Source organism: Triticum urartu, chromosome 5A (genome assembly GCF_056163025.1).
Source record: "Triticum urartu cultivar PI428250 chromosome 5A, HENAU_Tu73, whole genome shotgun sequence".
Taxonomy (NCBI): Eukaryota; Viridiplantae; Streptophyta; class Magnoliopsida; order Poales; family Poaceae; genus Triticum; species Triticum urartu.
The window spans coordinates 371,827,744-371,846,831 of record NC_141877.1 but is presented as its reverse complement, the minus strand read 5'-3'; the positions used below and the strand labels follow the sequence as shown (position 1 = coordinate 371,846,831).

The window sequence follows — 19,088 nt, the reverse complement described above, 5'->3', positions numbered from 1 at the left end:
GTTCACACACTTTGTGCCATCCAACACTATGCAATAAACATCCGCGGACCAATCCACACATCCGAATTTGCAAACATCTAGGGGGTTGAGGGAGTCCGGACGTCTGCAACGTAGGACTCTAACAATGCGGTCCAACCCAAAACCCTCAATGCGTGTTCCGCTCCAAAGGCCTCGCACACATTTGTCGCTGCTTAGGGAGGACACGACTCGACGACTGCCTACATGCATTCATGCCGGTCATACCGTTGTGACCGGACGACTGATTAACGCTTTTTCAATGCAAATGTGGTGACTGAGAAGCCTACTCTGCCCACTGCGCCCACATTGAAGCAGCGCTGGTGCACCTGGCCCGGCTATTTAAGCAGGATGGCCTCGCCAACAAACCCCATCTTCGCTACACGCACCACAGTCTCTTCTCTTCTTGCCCCTCCTCTCCTCTTGTCCACACACCGAAAAGATGGGCAAGACCGACAACAGATTCAACTGGTTCTCAGCGTCGGCAGGTGGATCCCCGGGGTCGTCCGGATCGTGGCGCCGTTGCCCATGCTCTCCGGGGCGTCGACGTCCTCCACTTCGCCCGGGCCCACGGTCAAGGAGGTGGTCATCTCTGACGACAATGAGGAGCAGCAGCGGCCGCGCGGACAGAGGAGTACGCCTAACAACTCGAGCGATCACTCTTCAACGCGGTCCAGTGCCGCCCTCGCCACCGGCCACCGCATACCTTTTGCACATTGAGAAAAAAAATAACGATTTTTTGTTTCCCAATGCTAATTTCGATTCTAGGGGTTGTAAGCACATACCCTGTGAACATCAGAGTTGGCCTGAACCTCAAAAAAAAAAAACAGAGTTGCCCTGAGAGAGATGCTCACTGCAGAATATTCCTGTCAAAAAGAAAACGTGAAATATGGACACGCGTGCGCAAGCAGAGCCGTTGGTCCGAGCTTCATCTCGCCCGCACACGCCATCACGGCACATGGACAACACAACCATAAATGCAGAACAAGCCATGCCCTGAGCTGCACACACAGACACGGGAACAAAGCGGAAAAACGAAGCTGAAAACTCTCGCAGCCGCTGAAAGGGAGTACCTGTCCTGCCGCCAGCCCCACCTCACTCCCTCGCCCTCTCTCGGCCGTCGCTGCCACCGCCTCGACCCGTCACACTCTGCCCCCGATGGCGATGGCGACGGCGATGGGCGCGACGGCCGCCACGTACGGGCCACCGATCACGGCGCCGGCACCCGCCGCATTCTCTCCTCGCCGCGCGGCCGGCGGGCGGCGTGTGCGGGCGGTGACGGCGAGGCCGCGGCCCCTGTTCTCGCCCCGGGCCGTCTCGGACTCGCGCAACTCCCAGACGTGCCTCGATCCGGACGCCAGCACGGTAATGCGCATCCCGCCGATCACCTTCCTCCACAATTTTTCTTTTTTGACATTTACCTTCCTCCGCACTTTATTATGCGACTTTTAGCCGTCCCTTTCGTGATTATTACGCGGGAAAAGGTTCGTGTGCGCGCAGACTCAGAGTTGGGGTTTCGATGCGGCTCCCTTATTTTATCTACTACTCCATACTTGGCGCGTTTGGATGAGCAGATGGGGTTCGTTTTCTCGCGCCTTTCTGTTGATTTCACGATGATCCATGAAATGGGGGAAGGCGTAGAATAATTTACTCCATGCCTTCAATTAAAAACGTTTATATCAATTGGCTCAAGTCCTGAAGACTGTACTGCTAACCATTTGCAAAGTATGTGATAGAAGTACATAAACCTGAGGCAGCAGTTCATCCGGTTAATATTTGGAATGTTTTGACATAATTTTTTCGCATCACATTCAACTGATGTGATCCATCCATCGCCGCAGAGTGTTCTTGGGATTATCCTCGGTGGTGGCGCCGGGACAAGGCTGTACCCACTGACCAAGAAGAGGGCCAAGCCTGCGGTGCCGCTGGGTGCTAACTACAGGCTCATTGATATCCCGGTCAGCAACTGCCTCAACAGCAATGTGTCCAAGATCTATGTGCTGACGCAGTTCAACTCTGCGTCGCTCAACCGCCACCTCTCGAGGGCCTACGGGAACAACATTGGTGGATACAAGAATGATGGCTTTGTCGAAGTTCTCGCTGCGCAGCAGAGCCCGGAGAATCCTAACTGGTTTCAGGTACCTTGGTTGATTCATCTTCCATCTAGAGTATCAATCTCGAACTATTACTATGTGTTCATGTAAGGGCTCAAATTTTCTACCAAGCAGGTCAAGAATTTTAAACTTCAAATAAGAAGTAAATTTAGTTGCAAAAATGCATAAGAATAAATTGTGGTATGTTGTTAAATTGCATAGAGTAGAAGAAGAGCAGGGGAGATTTTTTTTATATCAACATATCAGTTAATGACCCCGCAAAAAAACATATCAGTTAATGAAAAGAAATCCATGCATTATTCACAGTTTACACCCTGTTGTACTTCTGTCCCAGGGGACAGTTAACATTTAATAAGTTGAATTTATCTTTTAGAAACATTCAGACAAATCGTTTAGGAGCGTTCATGAACTTGGAGGGTCCTGCAGTTTCCTTGGAATAAAAAAAATCAAGTTCACAATGATGCATAACAATAGATGCTGCAAACACCCTTATGTTATCCCCTGAGGCCTGACATGTTATGTTCTTTTTATATTAATATAGTCTTGAACCATCGAGTTTTTATTCTCTTGCCTTTTCCCAAATCAGGGAACCGCAGATGCCGTGCGGCAGTACTTATGGCTGTTTGAGGAACATAATGTTATGGAGTTCCTTATTCTGGCTGGAGATCACCTGTACCGTATGGACTACCAAAAATTCATTCAAGCACACAGAGAAACAGATGCTGATATTACTGTGGCTGCCCTGCCAATGGATGAGGAGCGCGCAACTGCATTTGGCCTGATGAAAATTGACGATGAAGGGAGAATTGTTGAGTTTTCAGAAAAACCAAAAGGAGAGAAGTTGAAGGCAATGATGGTATGCAGCTAAGTAGCATATTCTGTATCTAATTTAAAACATAGATACGCCTTAAGGAGCCGAAAGTATATATGCTTGTGCAGTTAGTTTTTTCAGTTGACATGCCGTAATCTTGCAGGTTGACACCACCATACTGGGCCTTGATTCTGAGAGGGCCAAGGAATTACCTTATATTGCTAGCATGGGAATCTATGTTTTTAGCAAAGATGCGATGCTTCAGCTTCTTCGTGACAATTTTCCTTCAGCAAATGACTTTGGAAGTGAGGTTATTCCTGGTGCAACAGAAATTGGAATGAGGGTACGCTATGCTCTTGAAGCTTGTAGTGCATGTTATTCTTATTATTTTCACTGCTGTAACTTTTATCTTCTGAAACAAGGTGAAACTCCTTCATATTTTGTAGTAAAAGTGAAAGCATTGGTTTATGAACTTAAATATTTGTCCATCAAGAATTTAGATTTCATGATCTTTTTAGAGAACTTACTTATCGACTTTGTAGTTACTTCAATTTGTTTCCAGTGTTCATATTCCGTATATTTTGTTTGCTTAGGCTGCTATTTCTGTGACAGGTGCAAGCTTACCTATATGATGGTTACTGGGAAGATATTGGGACTATTGAGGCATTTTACAATGCAAACTTGGGAATAACCAAGAAGCCAGTACCAGATTTTAGGTAGATATTCTACAGTTGAAAAAAGTTAGGAGGGGCATTTTGCTCGATTCACTACCTATTACTCACTTCTGGTAAAAACTTGTTTGCAGTTTCTATGACCGTTCTGCCCCAATTTATACACAATCTCGATACTTGCCTCCTTCGAAGGTTCTTAACGCTGATGTGACAGACAGTGTTATCGGTGAAGGTTGCGTCATTAATGTAAGCTGCTTTTTCCCTTGAGACTCTAGGTCACGACATGTTTAGGACCTTAATACCTGATATGTTATCCATCGGATATCTTGTCCTCCCTCAAGTCTAGTTTCTCATGCTTCGGTACATGGGCTTTCTAAAATTCACTATCTTGTATTTATTTTCCTCCTTTTGGCTAGCATTGTACAATCAACCATTCTGTTGTTGGACTACGCTCGTGCATATCGGAAGGCGCAGTAATAGAGGATTCCCTGCTAATGGGTGCAGACTATTATGAGGTGAAATATAATCAAACAGAACTGTGCTAATAGCGCCATGAAAGCGTTGTGAGAACTTAGTGAATTTTTTTTGAGCAGACGGAAAATGACAAGAAAGTCCTTTCTGAAAGTGGCGGCATTCCCATCGGTATTGGAAAAAATGCACACATCAGAAAAGCAATAATCGACAAAAATGCTCGAATCGGAGAAAATGTGAAGGTACTTCATATACATCTCTACCTCCTGCCAGTCAACCCGTATTCATGTACGCTCTGTTCAACTACTCGTTACTCTGGGGTGAAAACAAGAGGAGGCTCTATCTGAACATAAATAGACTCATAGATTTTTCTTGGTCATTATCATCTTCTTGTTAATGATAGGATGTTTGCAAGAATGTACCCTGAAGCACTGATTTCAATCCTCTTTATGTTACCAAATACTAATGCATTATTCTGCGGCAATATTTCTCAGGCAAACCGTATGCTTGCTTAAAAAACTCTTTACTTTACTACTCCCTCCAATCCATATTACTTGTCGCTCACTTAGTAAAACTTGTACAAAGTTGTACTAAGTGAGCGAGAAGTAATACGGATCGGAGGGAGTACTGAGAAAAGAATATTATGCCATGTTTGTTGTGGTAAGTAATGTCTGATCATAAATGGTATGCTGCTTTTACAGATAATCAATGTTGATGATATCCAAGAAGCTTCAAGGGAGAGTGATGGATACTTCATCAAAAGCGGCATTGTCACGGTGATCAAGGACGCCTTAATTCCTAGCGGGACAGTCATATAGAGAGGCAATCGTCACCGCCATGTATATAAGCCAGGTTCCCTCGCTCGTGCAAACATAAATTTCTTGTCTTGATGCTTCTTATTATGGCTTCTGCACTCCACCAAAATTTCCAACATGCTCTTTTCTTTGTTATTTATCAAAAAAATTCTCTGCCATAACCGTGGATCAACTGCACTAGCAAATGCCAGGGACAGCTAGCTGCATCCCTATGCCTTTACTTGAGTGGCTAATTCTTTCATTCCGTTTCCATGTACGGCAATCATACTTCACTCTGAAAACTGACCCTTCCCCTGCACTGCAGGTTGGCTTGCAGACTTCCCGTGACCTCCAATGCAACCATGGCCGGTTTCCCATGCAGCAAGTTCACCAAGCTCTGCATCGACTCGGGAGTATCGTCGGCGGAAAGAATAAAACAGTGGCCACCACTCAAGGCACCATTTTTTTTTCCTGTTAGCTAGTATATGAGCAAATGTTTTGAACTTAAAGTCTGAGAATTGCATTAGGAATCTGGATGTTTTGGCATGTACGATTATGTCCTTTTGTATAGTCTCTAGGCTTGAACTGGACATCCGATGTTTGTTTGCATCGCTTATAGCATCTCTGGCCATCCCCTAAAATTTAGCCCCCTCAAACGGCTTCTCAAACCTTGACTCCTTAAAGCTCCTTACATTTAAGGAGTTAATAAAAAAAGGTTCCTAGTCGAACTCCTAAATGTTTAACTCGCTAAAATATTTTCTTTGCCAATTCTTCTAAGTTTTAGTTTAAGTATTAAATTTCAACTACATATTTGCACACATACTGAGCCTGACTCGATACTGCCTGACTCCGGCAACTTTCTCGCGAGCAAACCAAACATGCCCTAAATCTAAACTTGATAATGAAGGTTCACACAATTCACGAATATCATAAATTTAAAGTTCACAAATTCAATTATTTAAAATCCAAACACATGAGGCACAACAAATCAACTGCTGCTATGGAGTACACAACAATCAATTGCTGTTATGAATGACACACACTAAAAATCTACTCCCTCCGCCCCATAATATAAGAGTGTTTTCTACATTAGGGATGGAGGAAGTATATTTTAATAAAAGTGTGCTTTGCTATGCAGTAATCTGATCCAACAGTCATGCTTCAAAAATTCTTTTGTACAATCTCTGACATTTGAAGACACTAACTTCGAATTGCATTTGACAGAAATTGGGGAGTGAGAAACAATCAGGTTCCACTTTTGTTTATCATCCCAGGGAAACACACACATGTTTATCTTCCCGATATGAAAAATGTACTATCACATAAAAATACGAAAAATGTTACGTAGCTGGCAACCGTCAGCCGGGGGGATTCGCCCCCCGCCCCCTCCTGGCCGCTGGATTCAGAACGCGAATCTCAAGGCGCATGTTTGTCTTTTGATAGGAATGGAGGTACTAATAAATTCCTCAGCATTTTCTCCGGATACTGGCCAAAGATTCCTAGCATTAGGCGTGACCACATGAAAAATTCCGAGGAATTGGGACGGAGAAGACATCCCCAATTCCTTACATTGTCCATTCCTTTGATTTGAAAATTCTGTGAACCGAATGAGCCACGAAATGGTGTTTGTTTTTCACGAAGTTAAAAAATAAAACCTGTACTCCCCAAAGCTGAGGTCCGGAGCAACTGGCAGTCCGTCCGCCCCAGGACCCAGAAGAAGACGCGCGGTGAGCTGGCGCGGCGGTCTCGCTCTCGCAGATCCCGCCCCGCCTACTGTGGGCCCACCAGCCCAGGTTTTTCCCGCGACCGGGACCCACCCGCCCCTCGGCGCCCTCGCTGGGCAGGTTCCACCCAACAACCCCTCCACCGCATCGCGCGGCGGCTCACCCGCGCCCGGGCCCCGCGCACCCTCGCCCCACGGCCGTCCGCCCCGGCGCACCGTGCACCGGCTCCACCCAGCGGCCGGCCAATGCCAGGTCAATTGCTCGGGCCCACCTGTCACTCTTGCAGACGCTCCTCCCCGCCGGTGCCAGCTCAGCCTGGCCTCGGGCCGCCGCTCCTTAAAACCCTTCGCCCACCAACCCACTCTCTCTCATCTCACCAGACCGCACCACCCCGCCTTCCTCCTCGTGCCCTCCGCCGCCGCCGCCGCAGCCGCAGCCTCGGCCTCGAGGCCTCCGCCCGCCACCCCCGCGCGGCCGAGGCTCCAGAGGCGCCCCCCGTCTGCCCGGAACACTCCGCCCCCGCCGCAATGCAGAGCGCGGCGGCCATCGGGCTCCTCCGGCCATGCGCCGCGCGGCCCATCCTCAAGAGCCCTAGCCCCGCGGCCGCCCGCCTCCCGGCCTCCCGCGCGGCCCTCCGCCTCTCCGCCGCTGCGCCACGCGCGGGCCTCGTGGCTGCGGCCGGGCTCGGCCGCATCGGGCTCGTGCCGGCGTCGCCTGAGCAGGAGAAGAGGAGCGACTGCCTCGTGGCCGCCGCGGCCGCGGGGAAGGCGTCGGCCGGCGAGGAGGCCGGGGAGGAGGGCGGAACGGCGCTCGCCAAGACGCTCCAGCTCGGCGTCTTCTTCGGGCTCTGGTACCTCTTCAACATCTACTTCAACATCTACAACAAGCAGGTGAGCTGCCACGCCCTTTGCTTGCTTTTCCGTTCTGTTGCGTGCAAGGTTATACTGTATCTTGTAGTCCTTCGTAGTTTAGCGAGCGCGCCTTCTAGTTCGATCTGGTCAATTGGCCTGGAAATCGGTTACTGGGTGCGAATCGACGTGCTGTTTCGGTTGTTTTGGCGCGTTTCATAGTCTCGTAGAGACAGATCTCTCCAAGTAATCCGCATCTCTCCACCTCGGATCATCCCGAGCGACATTGCATGGAAGTTCCTTGTACGGATGACGGAGTGATCTTTTGGTGAATCGTCCTTAGATTCAGTGAAATCTAACTGAACTGAACTTGTCGAGAATTCCATTTTGCCTCATATTTTGTGATTTGTTTTCGTGAACATCATTGATTTACATAAAACCTACGGCAGACGAAGAACATATTGAACTTGAACTGCCTTTTCTGATCAAATTTTTGGCACAAATGCATTATTACCAAAACCCAGGATCAGTAGAAGCAAATAATTCCTATCAAATCAGGGTGCTTCCTGTCTGCTTGTGTGAAGAGAAAGCTGACCTTTATGGTTCATAACCCAGGATCAGTAGAAGTAGATAATTCATATCAAAATCAGGGTGCTTCCTGTCTGCTTGTGTGAAGAGAAAGCTGACCTATATGGTTCATCTGTATGTCGAAGTGATATTTGCTGGAGTTTTTTGATGAATGTCTAAGCTCATGATTTTTCGCTGGGTTGTTGAAATACCGTACCATTTTGCCTCTTACTTTATAATTTTTTTGTCAACACTATTTGTTTTTATTCCAAAAACTTAGTTTAGACAGTTGAAGATATTGAACCTGTAGCACTTTCCTGAGCGATTTGCTTAAGTGTATAAAATTTGTACCGCCGCATTCCAAAGCCTAGGATTACTATTAGTAATAATTCCAATCAAGTAAGGGTTCTTCCTGTCTGCTGCATGTGAGAACAAGCATTTGCTGTCAACTTCACTCAGGGTCTTTCATAATGCACTGTACCGATGTGATGTGCACTATGGCTTTAATCCTACGGACATATGTATTCATTTCTTTGTCCAATATCCGTGCCTCTGTTATTACAGATTTGAATGGGTACCATGCCCTTCTGTTTTCTGGTGCGTGTGTAAATAGAGAATTCTGCGGCAAACGTTTAGTTAATGATTAAGCTACAGAGAGAGTTGGCGCAGATGTTGTCACCCTTTGATTTATTTTCCTAAGGAATTTCTAGACGATTGCATCATTTACCTGTGGATAATGCAACTTGCTCCGCTGTTCATATTTTTGACAGGTCCTCAAGGTTTTTCCTTATCCCATAAACATCACAACAGTTCAGTTTGCTGTTGGAACTACGATTTCCTTATTTATGTGGGCCACGGGTATCCTTAAAAGACCAAAGATTTCCAGTGCACAGGTAATTATCTAGTTTCATGTGACAGACTTTCAGTACACATATATTGCACCATTAGAAGATGTATTCTAATGGCTCTTATTTCCCAGCTTCTTGCTATCCTCCCTCTGGCTATTGTCCATACCATGGGCAATCTTTTCACCAACATGAGCCTTGGGAAGGTTGCAGTGTCATTTACACATACAATCAAGGCCATGGAGCCTTTCTTCTCAGTTCTACTTTCTGCAATGTTCCTTGGCGAGGTAATGTCTGCTTTTCTTTCCTCTGTTAAATATTCCATGAAAAATTGCAAATATGCATAATGTAAGAAATTTCTTGGTCCTGTTCTGACACATGAATGGCCATGCAGCTGCCTACTCCATGGGTTGTTTTGTCTCTTCTTCCTATTGTTGGTGGTGTGGCATTGGCATCTATTTCTGAAGCTTCTTTTAACTGGTAAGCAATATTAGCATCTTCATTTGAATGAAAGAACTGTATTGTTAGGATGCGCATTACAGTTGTGGCATGTCTATTGAATTTCATATGTGGTCGCCTAATGTCTGACGTGTGTATTTATGCGCATGTGTGTGTATTCCTTTTTGCATTGAAATTTTCCTCCTTAGACTCCAAATAATTTGTTGCTCATAAATTATTGTGCATTATTGGTGATTAATTTGCAATTTAAATGACAACAGGGCTGGATTTCTGAGTGCAATGGCTTCAAATGTGACCTTCCAGTCAAGGAATGTCCTCAGCAAGAAGCTCATGCTGAAGAAAGAGGTAAGAGCATTACTAGTAGAACCCTCAAACCCTCACTAGCGTTTTAAGGGTCCAAAAATGATCTTTTTGTGCACTTTTACGGGTTGAAAAACAGGGGCAAAGATTAGAACCCTCAAACCCAACCCTTATAACGGAATATTCCCCATGAACGACGTTGTCGTTGCGCGCGGGAGGTCGACGGGGCGACTAGCAGCGGCGGTCGCGGGCGTGGGCGCGGGAGTTGGGAGGATTTTTCCCTCCCGCGCGAGTATAACCGCCAAATGAGGGTTGGGGTAGGTTTTGCTCCCCAACCCTTACTTTTGAGGATTGGGAGAGGGTTTGAGGGTTGGACCTTTAAAAAAAATTGAGGGTTTGAGGGTTAAGGGGTTCTAGTCTACGGCTTTTTTTCGACGAAAACTGTAAAAAAGCAGTTATTTTTAGGGGTTTGAGGGTTTGAGGGCTCTACTAGTAATGCTCTAACTAAGCTAGCAATTTACAGTTCTCTTGGATAGCTGTAACTGAATAACAATATTCAGTTCTCTCTAATTATGAATCACTTCATCAATTTACAGTTCTCTTGGATTATGTACGCCCAACTATGGTCATCTTTATGAACTTTTACATTGGACACATGAAAATTATATGTGCATATTAATATCGAAAAGTATCATCATAATGTTATTTTAGTTGGTACTGTTGAAGTATTACAGTAGAGATAATTTGTCAAAGTCGTGTTTTGGGGGTGTCTGCAATTCTTTTCTTTTCTTTTTTGTGAATGGAGGGGTTAGTAATTGATATGCTACTCTCATATTTGAAGATATGCCTCTCAGTCTTTCCCCATGACTGTATACAAATCTATTACTAACCTTCATATTTCCCCAAACTCTGACCAGGCATCTCTGGACAACATCAATCTCTTCTCGATTATTACAGTCATGTCATTCTTCCTCTTAGCCCCTGTAACCTTGTTGACAGAAGGTGTCAAGGTCACTCCTACTTATCTGCAGTCTGCTGTGAGTATCCACTGTTTATTTGTCCGCTCAACTGTATAAGCACACTGTCTTGTTTGAATCCTTACTATGTTCTTTCCTGTGCAGGGTCTGAACTTACAACAAGTGTACACAAGGTCTTTGATTGCCGCATTCTGTTTCCATGCATACCAACAGGTCAGCTATCTATTCAGTTTTCTGTTGTGTGATGGTTCGTCTTGTTAGAATCTACTTTGATCAATAAATTTGTTTCTGGTTTCGAATAGTTTGAAACTTATGCCAGGTCATGTATCAGTATATGCATATGTGTAGCACATGCCCAGCACATGTGTTCAGAAGCTAGGCACTTCTGTACTTACTCAAATATTCTTACTTGTCTTCGGATTCATCGCAGGTGTCATACATGATCCTCGCAAGGGTGTCACCAGTTACCCATTCGGTAGGTAACTGCGTCAAGCGTGTGGTGGTCATTGTTACATCTGTTCTGTTCTTCAAGACTCCTGTGTCTCCAATCAACTCTATCGGTAAGCACCTGTTTTTCATGTGCGTTCTATCGATCGTATCACATCCTCTTTACATATTTGAAATGCCTTGTCTGTAGGAACCGCGATCGCTCTTGCGGGAGTTTTCCTGTACTCACAACTGAAGAGACTTCAGCCCAAGCCCAAGACTGCTTGATTGCATTCCGTTCGTCGGGATCAATAGAGCGTTGCCACACTCTTGGAATCGGTGCTTTAGTTTAGCCGGACATATTGGGAAGCCTTGTTGAGTAACTAGTACCGTGCAGGATCATTTGTAATTCAGTAATGAGCATTTTGACCAGGAAAGTTTTGAAATCTTTTTCACCGTTCTCTACTTGGACGTTCTAGTTGCCACTTAATAAAGCCTCTGCAGTTTGATCGTGCCGTGATGAAGTCACCGATGATTGACATCCGTAAGGGTTCATTTCTGTCCCTTTTACGCCACGTTTGGATGTCTATATCGGGCATCCGAATTGGATTTCGTATTGCCTGGCTGCCAATTCAGCTGTTTGGATGCGCATTGAAATGCCAGACTGAAATGAATCTCAATACAGAAGCGAATTTGCTCTCACGCTCGGGGGCCTTCCGCAGTACGGAGCCCCACCGCTTCGATTTCGGTTGAATCGACCTACACCCGCAAAAGAGAACAATTGGATCTCCCCCGCGGGAGACCTGCCTCTTCTCCCCCACGCGTGACCAAGATCTGGAGGAGCCGCACCCAGGGCAGCACATCAGCGGCGGTGCCGAGGCAAGCTCCTCTCGCTGGCCCTCCTCCTCCTCCTACGCTGGTACAGGCATCCCCACTGCCACAGCTCGTTCCCATGGCGTCCCATCTCCTCTGCCATCAAGTCTCCTCTGCCGCTCCATATCCTCCCATGGCCGCCACGGCCGGGACCTAGCTGTGCACCGCCGCTCCTCATCTTCTACCTCTGCTCCTTCATCCTTCGGTCCTTCCATGCCACCGGACACCCTCCTCCTCTGCCGCCGGTTCCCCCATCTCTTCTGCTCATTCCACATGTGCTCTGCCGCCAAATCCCCTCTTTTGCCCTCTCCTTCTTCAGTTAGCTACGTGTCATTTTTCTTCAGTTTGTGCAATCTGTGTACATAATACAACGATCATGTTTGACCAATGTAATCCTGGTGCACATCTTCAGTTAGCTAGGTGTTGGTTTTGTTCAGTTTCGTCAGATAATAAGTATGCATGCATCGTGAGCCTATACGAGAACGTGATACATGTGGTAAGCAATCCAAACAATTCCAAAAGAAAAAGGAGAGTGAGGCTATCTAGCTGCAATGACAGATCAGGCTGAAGCTGAGCATGCGTCCATTCTTGAGAAATCCCGTCAGGCAGCAAACAACAAAATGTTATCTAGGTACTGCCATTGCTGAAAGTCCCGAGCCTAAGGCCTCCTTTGATTTGGAGGAATTTCATAGGAATTTTATAGGATAGGAATTTTATAGGATTTTTTCCTTTAGAGCCCTTTGGTTCATAGGAATAGATTCCTATTCCTACATAGGATTGGTTCCTATCCTCCACATTTCATAGGAAAATAAAAATGAGCCTAGACTCAATGGAAAAATTCCTTTGGTGTCAACCAAATGACATCTCGTTTTCTATTCCTACTCATAGGATTTGAGATACATGCCATCTCATTTCCTACAAAATTCCTATTCCTATGATAATCCTATCCTATGAACCAAAAGAGGCCTAAAAGTATGGCTGTGAAGCATTTTTTCTGAAGGAAACTATGTGCTGTTGTTGAGAAATTCGGACTTACATATTTGAACTATTGCTATATAATCATTTAATTTATAGTCACACATTTTAGAAATCGTGATTTGATGCATATAGAACAAAGTACTATGCAATTCCATACCATCCAAACATGATTTGGTATTGAAACCTCACTGAGATTCCATGAGCCAATACAATGAGCATCCAAAGTTCCAAACAAGCGAATTGGTATTCATGTCCATTACAGTTTCCTTGTTGATTTGGAATTGAAACCAATTCAATACAGAGGCCTCCAATACAGACATCCAAACACAGCGTTAGCCATTTTCGTAGATAATTCAGAAAGTTTTTACTTGCTAACACCACATAAAGTTAATGAACAAGATATTGCAACTTACATTGTATTTAACCGGACAGTACTACATTCATGTGTGCCCTCCATTTCTGGTGTCAGGGCATCGTGCATGGTTGTGAACTTGCATTGCTGTAACCTTGTTTCTAACAAACAGTGCTGACTTTTCGATGAAATGAACACTACCAAGCCTTTTCCTACGTGCATCTATTTGCTGACATGCTTTATTTTGAACTTTTGTATTAATATCTCTACTACTTGAAAAGAATGTAAGGTTCCCATTTCATCTTTTTTCCCACTATTCCTACGTCCAACCTTCCATGTACATGTAGTATATGATAATCAATCACCTTAATTTATATTCCTTTTGAACCGATTCCATTTTAATTTACTCACCAAACTTCTAATCAAAATATAAGGCAATTCATGGTTAGAATTTGATGAACATTTACTTACACAGTTGCATTAATATTGATAGTTAAATCACAAACTAACGTACTAGAAAATTTATATCTCGTTGCAATGCACGGGCATTATTCTAGTTATTGACTAAATTCTACATATCCATTTTATGAATTTATACTCTTAGTTTTAGAGTATTTTGTGTCCCTGTGCAGAGCTAACGACCCGCACGCTCAGGCCTTCCCGAGTTACGCGATTTGGGACGTGCGATTTTGGTTGTGAGTTTTTTTTTGAATAGTTTGGATTGCTCATCATATGTGTCACATCATAACTGATGCTGGTTTGAGTACCTATATTATGTTAGTCTTATGAACCGCTGCAACTATATTCAGCACACGATGTTCCATTGAGGGTGGTCGAAATCTTGGACCTAGGAGGTGAAGATAGTGTGCGGAAGAGGAAGAAGAAATAGAAAAAACATATGTTAACATGATTAGTGTTGAAAAAAAAGGGCAGCCCCAGTGCATGTAGCTCTTGCGCAGGGTCTGGGAAAGGGTAACCGCCAGAATTTCTATCCCCCATTGCAACGCACGGGCTATTGCCTACGTTTTGACATGCTGAGAGACCTCAGCAGAATCATCTGTATCAGTACTCTTTACATCAGACTTAGGCTTCCTCTTTAATCTTGAGTGTCATCTATTCACACACACACACACACACACACACACACACACAAAGAGAGAGATGGACTATTTAAATGGTTATACAGTATATGTTTAAATTCAGAGAGATGAGAGAGAAAGAGAGAGAGAGATGGATCTAATTATTACCCCTAAGTATATAATGTTTTGTCAGTGGTACCTCAAATTTGATGTGAATGTTTGGATTATTATTGTTGGGCCTAAACTACATCAAAGACTTCAACAGGGGATGTTGCCTCTTTCACCTGATTGTTGTGCTTTCTTAAGTCCCTATCATGAGTAAATCATAGTGCAATTGCGTCTTACATTCTGTTTAGGCATGTAGGTATGTGCTTCCTTACGTTTCCATTTCTTATAAGTTGTCGTCATTTTGTTGCTTATGTTTAAGTTTGATTTTTTTCTTCAACCCACAGGCCCAGTTGAGTGTGAGCAAGAACACAACATGTGCAAAGGTTTCCCTTCGATTTTCAACTCCCAACCTCTCTAATGTTTCCATGCGGAATGTTTAGCAAAATGCTAAAAAAAAACTCCCGCCTTCAGTGAATACCCTTGAGAAATTGATGATGTTGTGTTTTGAATGATACCTCTAACTGTGGTAGAAATGTATTAAGAATACATGGAAGTGTAAATGCATGTCATGGTCATGCTATGGGAGGAGAAATCGGGCAAATATCCCATATGAGCTTTATCTTGTACAATTTTTGTTTGTTTTCTCCGCGCTCTTGATAGCAGGTTGTGGTTGTTTCATAAATGGGTCCAGTTTGGCTATTTCCGATCTTATGAAGATATTTTGTATCATATAGATTAGTTATCAAAACTTTTAGTAAATTGTGCCTGATATTTATCTCAGTGTTTATTTATCCTTAAAGTGGCATGCAAGTACAAGGATAAATTGGGTTTTGAACGTCCCTTTTTTGGTCAGTTGACATCTAAATTTTGCACTTCTCATATATTAGAATTGCAACAATAAGCTTAAATCGCCATGTGAGCCTCACACAAACGGTTCATTTGGCGTGCGCTTTAAACTTTCGCTTTGTTCATTATATTTTCTTGATTGTTGTATCCATGCAAATTTCAACTAGATTTTTGTTTATTATCTTTTAGATGGTTTTAGGACATCAGATCAGCCTTCTTGGTTCGGGGGCATCACTAGCGGTGCACACCTCCTTGATGGCGGTGGCGGATCGACACAAACATTGGGGGAGGGGGGGGGGGCTCAGGGCAAGGAGCGGGGCGGTTGGTTGGGGAATTCTTGCCGGTCCGTGGGGAAGTACGATGTGAAGGAGAGATGGTGTCATCCGGTTTTAAAGGAGGGAGCTCCAGCAAGAAATGTTGTTTAAACGGTAGGGTACGATTGGAAAATAAAAGGGTGTATCATGGGTGGGGTTTTTGTGTTGGACCGTGTGTTCGAGATAACATAGCAGATAGTTCAGACAACCATATTCCTCCTTCACATATGGGCTGAATTTTGGGGAACCCACTGAACACGCTCGGACATAGGATAGAGGAATGAGCTATGACCTGACGTTCTCCATTATTTGTTTCATTCACTTATATGTCTTGTAGCCCGTAGCAATGCACGGGCATTCTACTAGTTACATCTAAGATTGTCGTAGGAAAAGAAAAACAAGCCCAAAAAACAACTTAAACTTGCCATCCGAAAAGAAAGTTGTCATGTTTGACAACTAAATTTGGCGTACTCGTGTCACTAAATTTGTTATAAAAAACATTCGAAATTGCCATGTGTTCGTGCCACATGTGTGCCATTTATCAGGTTAAAAGCAAGCTGCAAGTTTGGAAAGTCTTATTTTCAACATAGCTAATTAACCCGATGATTTCAACAACCCGCGCATTCTAAACCACAATTCACGAAAGTAAGCTCGGGGGGGGGGGGGGGGGGGGGGGGGGAGAGAAGGCGGCGAATAGATGCCCTAATGAATTCCCTAACGGATTCTCAAAACAAAAAAAATTGAATTCCCTAACCGGTCACACGCCAAAGTATTCGAAGGCGTTGCTGAGGCGGCGGCCGGCGTAGGGGTAGGGATGGTCCGGGTACGTGCACTCCGTGCTGAACAGGAGCCAGTGCCGCCGGCAACGTTTCACCGGCAGGTCGCCGAGAACCCGCTGTCCCCCGCCGGGCGTCTCGAGGCGCACCATGTCGCTCTCGAACACGACGCGGCACAGGCCGCCGCCGGCGACGTCCTGGCACCGCTTGGCCTCCGGCCACCGCGAGTCGAAGAGCGGCATGGCGCCGACGTAGTTGCCCTGGTAGGCCCAGCTGCAGGTGACCCACCCGTACGTCTTGGCGTCCACCAGGAGCTCCAAGACGCGCCGGCCGTCGCGGGGCACGCGGCCACGCGGCACGACGCTCCACTGGGTAAAGATGTCGCCGCCGCCCAGCGCGCGGCAGACGAGCACCATGCCGGCCCCCGCCGACAGCCGGTTCTCCACGGCCGCGTAGTAGGACGACGACCACGGCTGCGACGACGGCGGCAACGGCGGGGAGCCGGCGGTGGTGGCGTGGGCCATCGCCGCGAGGGTCGCCACGGCGAAAGCCGCGGCGAGGCCTGCCATTGCCGCACGTTGGCGGCTCCCGATCTGGACGCGCGGCGTGCGTGGCTGCATGTATCGGGCGATTTCCTGTGGCTGGGGACAGGCACGTGCACTTCATGGCTAAACCATGGACGGAAAGGCCACCCGAGGAGGATTAGAATCACAGTTATCCCACAAAGCCATATATAGCGCCGCGGTAATGCTATTTTTATCCGACTAGCACAGTGACCCGCACAGCTGCAAGTGTTCTAGTGTGCGGTGTTTATTTTTTAGGCATGTAAATTTGAAACCTTTAGGGTACCTTCCGATCCTACTTAGTTCAATCAGATGAATTAAAATTTTAAAAATAATGTGAATTCTAAAAATTTAGTTCATTTACTTGAACTAAATAGGGTTGGAGGGTACCCTCAAAGTTTCAGGTTCGCATCCTTATTTTTTGACGAGAAAGAAACTTTCATTTCTTAACCATTGGGCATACAGTCGTTCTGGTACACGACGTTAATCTCATCAGGTCTAGACCTTACCCACACGACAGAGCGTATACTATGAGCCGTATGCATCTTTTCGATGCAGAGGCTGGGTTAAACCCCCTTTTCGAAAGAAAAAAAACGACAGAGCGTATACTATGTGTGCCCTATTTGAGCAAGGCAGTGAGCCACACAGTTCCTCGAGCAGCGGATCATAGTGATGACATGTTGTCTATCTTGAAGTAGGTGTATAATCTCCTTAATAATCGTTGCATTAGCCGAACGGTCAGGCTCCTGTCCCATGATTGCCTTGGACGCCACTTCCGAGTCGGTCTTAATGATGATCGGCTTCGGGCCCCATTCTTGAACAAGGCGATTCCCTCCATGCATACCAAAAGCTCAACATTACGTGTAAATGTCTGCAGGAGGAGAGCACGGTCATCTCGTCCCGAAGGATCATGCCAGCCCACCTCGTCCTAGCTTCGGTGTCGAAAGCACCATTCACGTTCAGCTTATTCCACTCCATCAGAGGCTTAACCCAGCGATCGGGAGAGCCTACAACGCCTTGTCCAGGCGTGTCTTGCTTCTTGCTTCTTTCCTATTTCACTTTCACATGTGATGATCATCTTCATACGATGAATATCTCCATTGGGTCCGGGTGCAAGGCTAGAAGGAGTTGATTAACCACATAGAGATCAAAAATATTGTGTTCCTCGAGTTAACTCTTGACAATAAAAAATACATACATTTGTTTCCTTGTATATGTGAACTATATAAGCTGGCAATATACTACATGAGTGACACTCGTATATGTAAAGTATATAAGTTGACAATGAAATTTGTTGCTTGGGATGAAGGAGGCATACAATGAAATTTACTTGCAATGTCGGTCCCTTTTCAAATTTTGGAGGATTCCTATTGATGTAAAAAGATTAAGTGTTGACCTAAGCGCTTAGGTGGTTAGGTTTCTTGTGGTGGAACCAACCACCTGGGTTCAGGTTCTAAACTTGCCACAGGTGCTCTCATATTTCTTGGATTAATTTTAGACTTTCTGGCGTTACTCTCAAACGTATGATGTGCCCGTCAACTGTGAGGTGCATATAGCGGCCTCATCAATCTTAAAATTTATTGGCTCGGTCTTTTGAAAGTGCCCATATGAATAGGGTGTGCGTGCGCGTTTATAGAGATGAGTTTGCATGTGTGTTATGAGCCTCCATGTTCGTACTATGTTTCCAAAAAAAAAAAAAGAGTAATTCATGATGGAGGCCAGTTGAGGAGAGAGTGAAAATATCCTATCTACTGGAGGAGTATCTCAGTTGGTTAATATTTGCTTGAGCAATATTCATATATACATGTTTTCCTTTCTAGAAGCTTGTTAGTGTATGACTATATTTACCTAGTTCCTTAGGGACTAAAATGTAAAATGTACACATACTATAGATGTATACAGAGAGAGGGACCGAGGAGAAGGGTCCAAAAATTTCCCCAAATCCTCTCCATGGTTCTTCCAATCCCTAAAACTATTCTCTCAAATCTTGCTTGATTTTCAAGATGGCATCGGAGCAAGTTGAAATCCACTGCGTTTCTTCTGTGATTTGAGGTTGACGGTGCTGTGTTGCCGTCCAGATTCGCCAGCTTGACTACGGCGGCTAGGCGGTAAGCTTTGAATCATCAAGTCGCCCCTGTGTTAGTTGATAAGGAAACGAGAAGCTAGTGATGTCTTGC

At 45.2% G+C, this 19,088-nt stretch overlaps 3 protein-coding genes across 4 annotated transcripts; 2 read left to right on the top strand and 1 right to left on the bottom strand.

Moving 5' to 3' along the window:
* The first annotated feature begins 1,023 nt into the window (after positions 1-1,023).
* On the top strand, positions 1,024-5,544 carry LOC147971428 (glucose-1-phosphate adenylyltransferase small subunit 1, chloroplastic/amyloplastic). Of its 2 annotated transcripts, none has more exons than XM_087526083.1 (10): positions 1,024-1,380; positions 1,857-2,153; positions 2,716-2,985; positions 3,104-3,283; positions 3,553-3,656; positions 3,746-3,857; positions 4,028-4,126; positions 4,205-4,324; positions 4,784-4,921; positions 5,202-5,544. In XM_087526083.1, the coding sequence occupies exons 1-9, from the start codon at positions 1,174-1,176 to the stop codon at positions 4,898-4,900; spliced, it is 1,506 nt and encodes a 501-aa protein (XP_087382209.1). In that variant the 5' UTR covers positions 1,024-1,173; the 3' UTR covers positions 4,901-4,921; positions 5,202-5,544. The 2 variants fall into 2 exon arrangements, with proteins under 2 accessions (XP_087382209.1, XP_087382208.1); XM_087526082.1 differs by having other exon boundaries at positions 4,784-4,934.
* A 1,286-nt stretch (positions 5,545-6,830) lies between these two features.
* On the top strand, positions 6,831-11,537 carry LOC125527592 (phosphoenolpyruvate/phosphate translocator 1, chloroplastic). Its single transcript, XM_048692107.2, has 9 exons — positions 6,831-7,490; positions 8,786-8,908; positions 8,995-9,147; positions 9,255-9,340; positions 9,580-9,664; positions 10,537-10,656; positions 10,741-10,809; positions 11,027-11,156; positions 11,234-11,537. The coding sequence occupies exons 1-9, from the start codon at positions 6,846-6,848 to the stop codon at positions 11,308-11,310; spliced, it is 1,488 nt and encodes a 495-aa protein (XP_048548064.2). The 5' UTR covers positions 6,831-6,845; the 3' UTR covers positions 11,311-11,537.
* A 4,715-nt stretch (positions 11,538-16,252) lies between these two features.
* On the bottom strand, positions 16,253-17,043 carry LOC147971427 (uncharacterized). The gene has a single exon (XM_087522776.1). It carries the CDS (start codon positions 16,966-16,968, stop codon positions 16,330-16,332), a length of 639 nt encoding a protein of 212 aa, XP_087378902.1. The 5' UTR covers positions 16,969-17,043; the 3' UTR covers positions 16,253-16,329.
* Between the last annotated feature and the right edge of the window lie 2,045 nt (positions 17,044-19,088).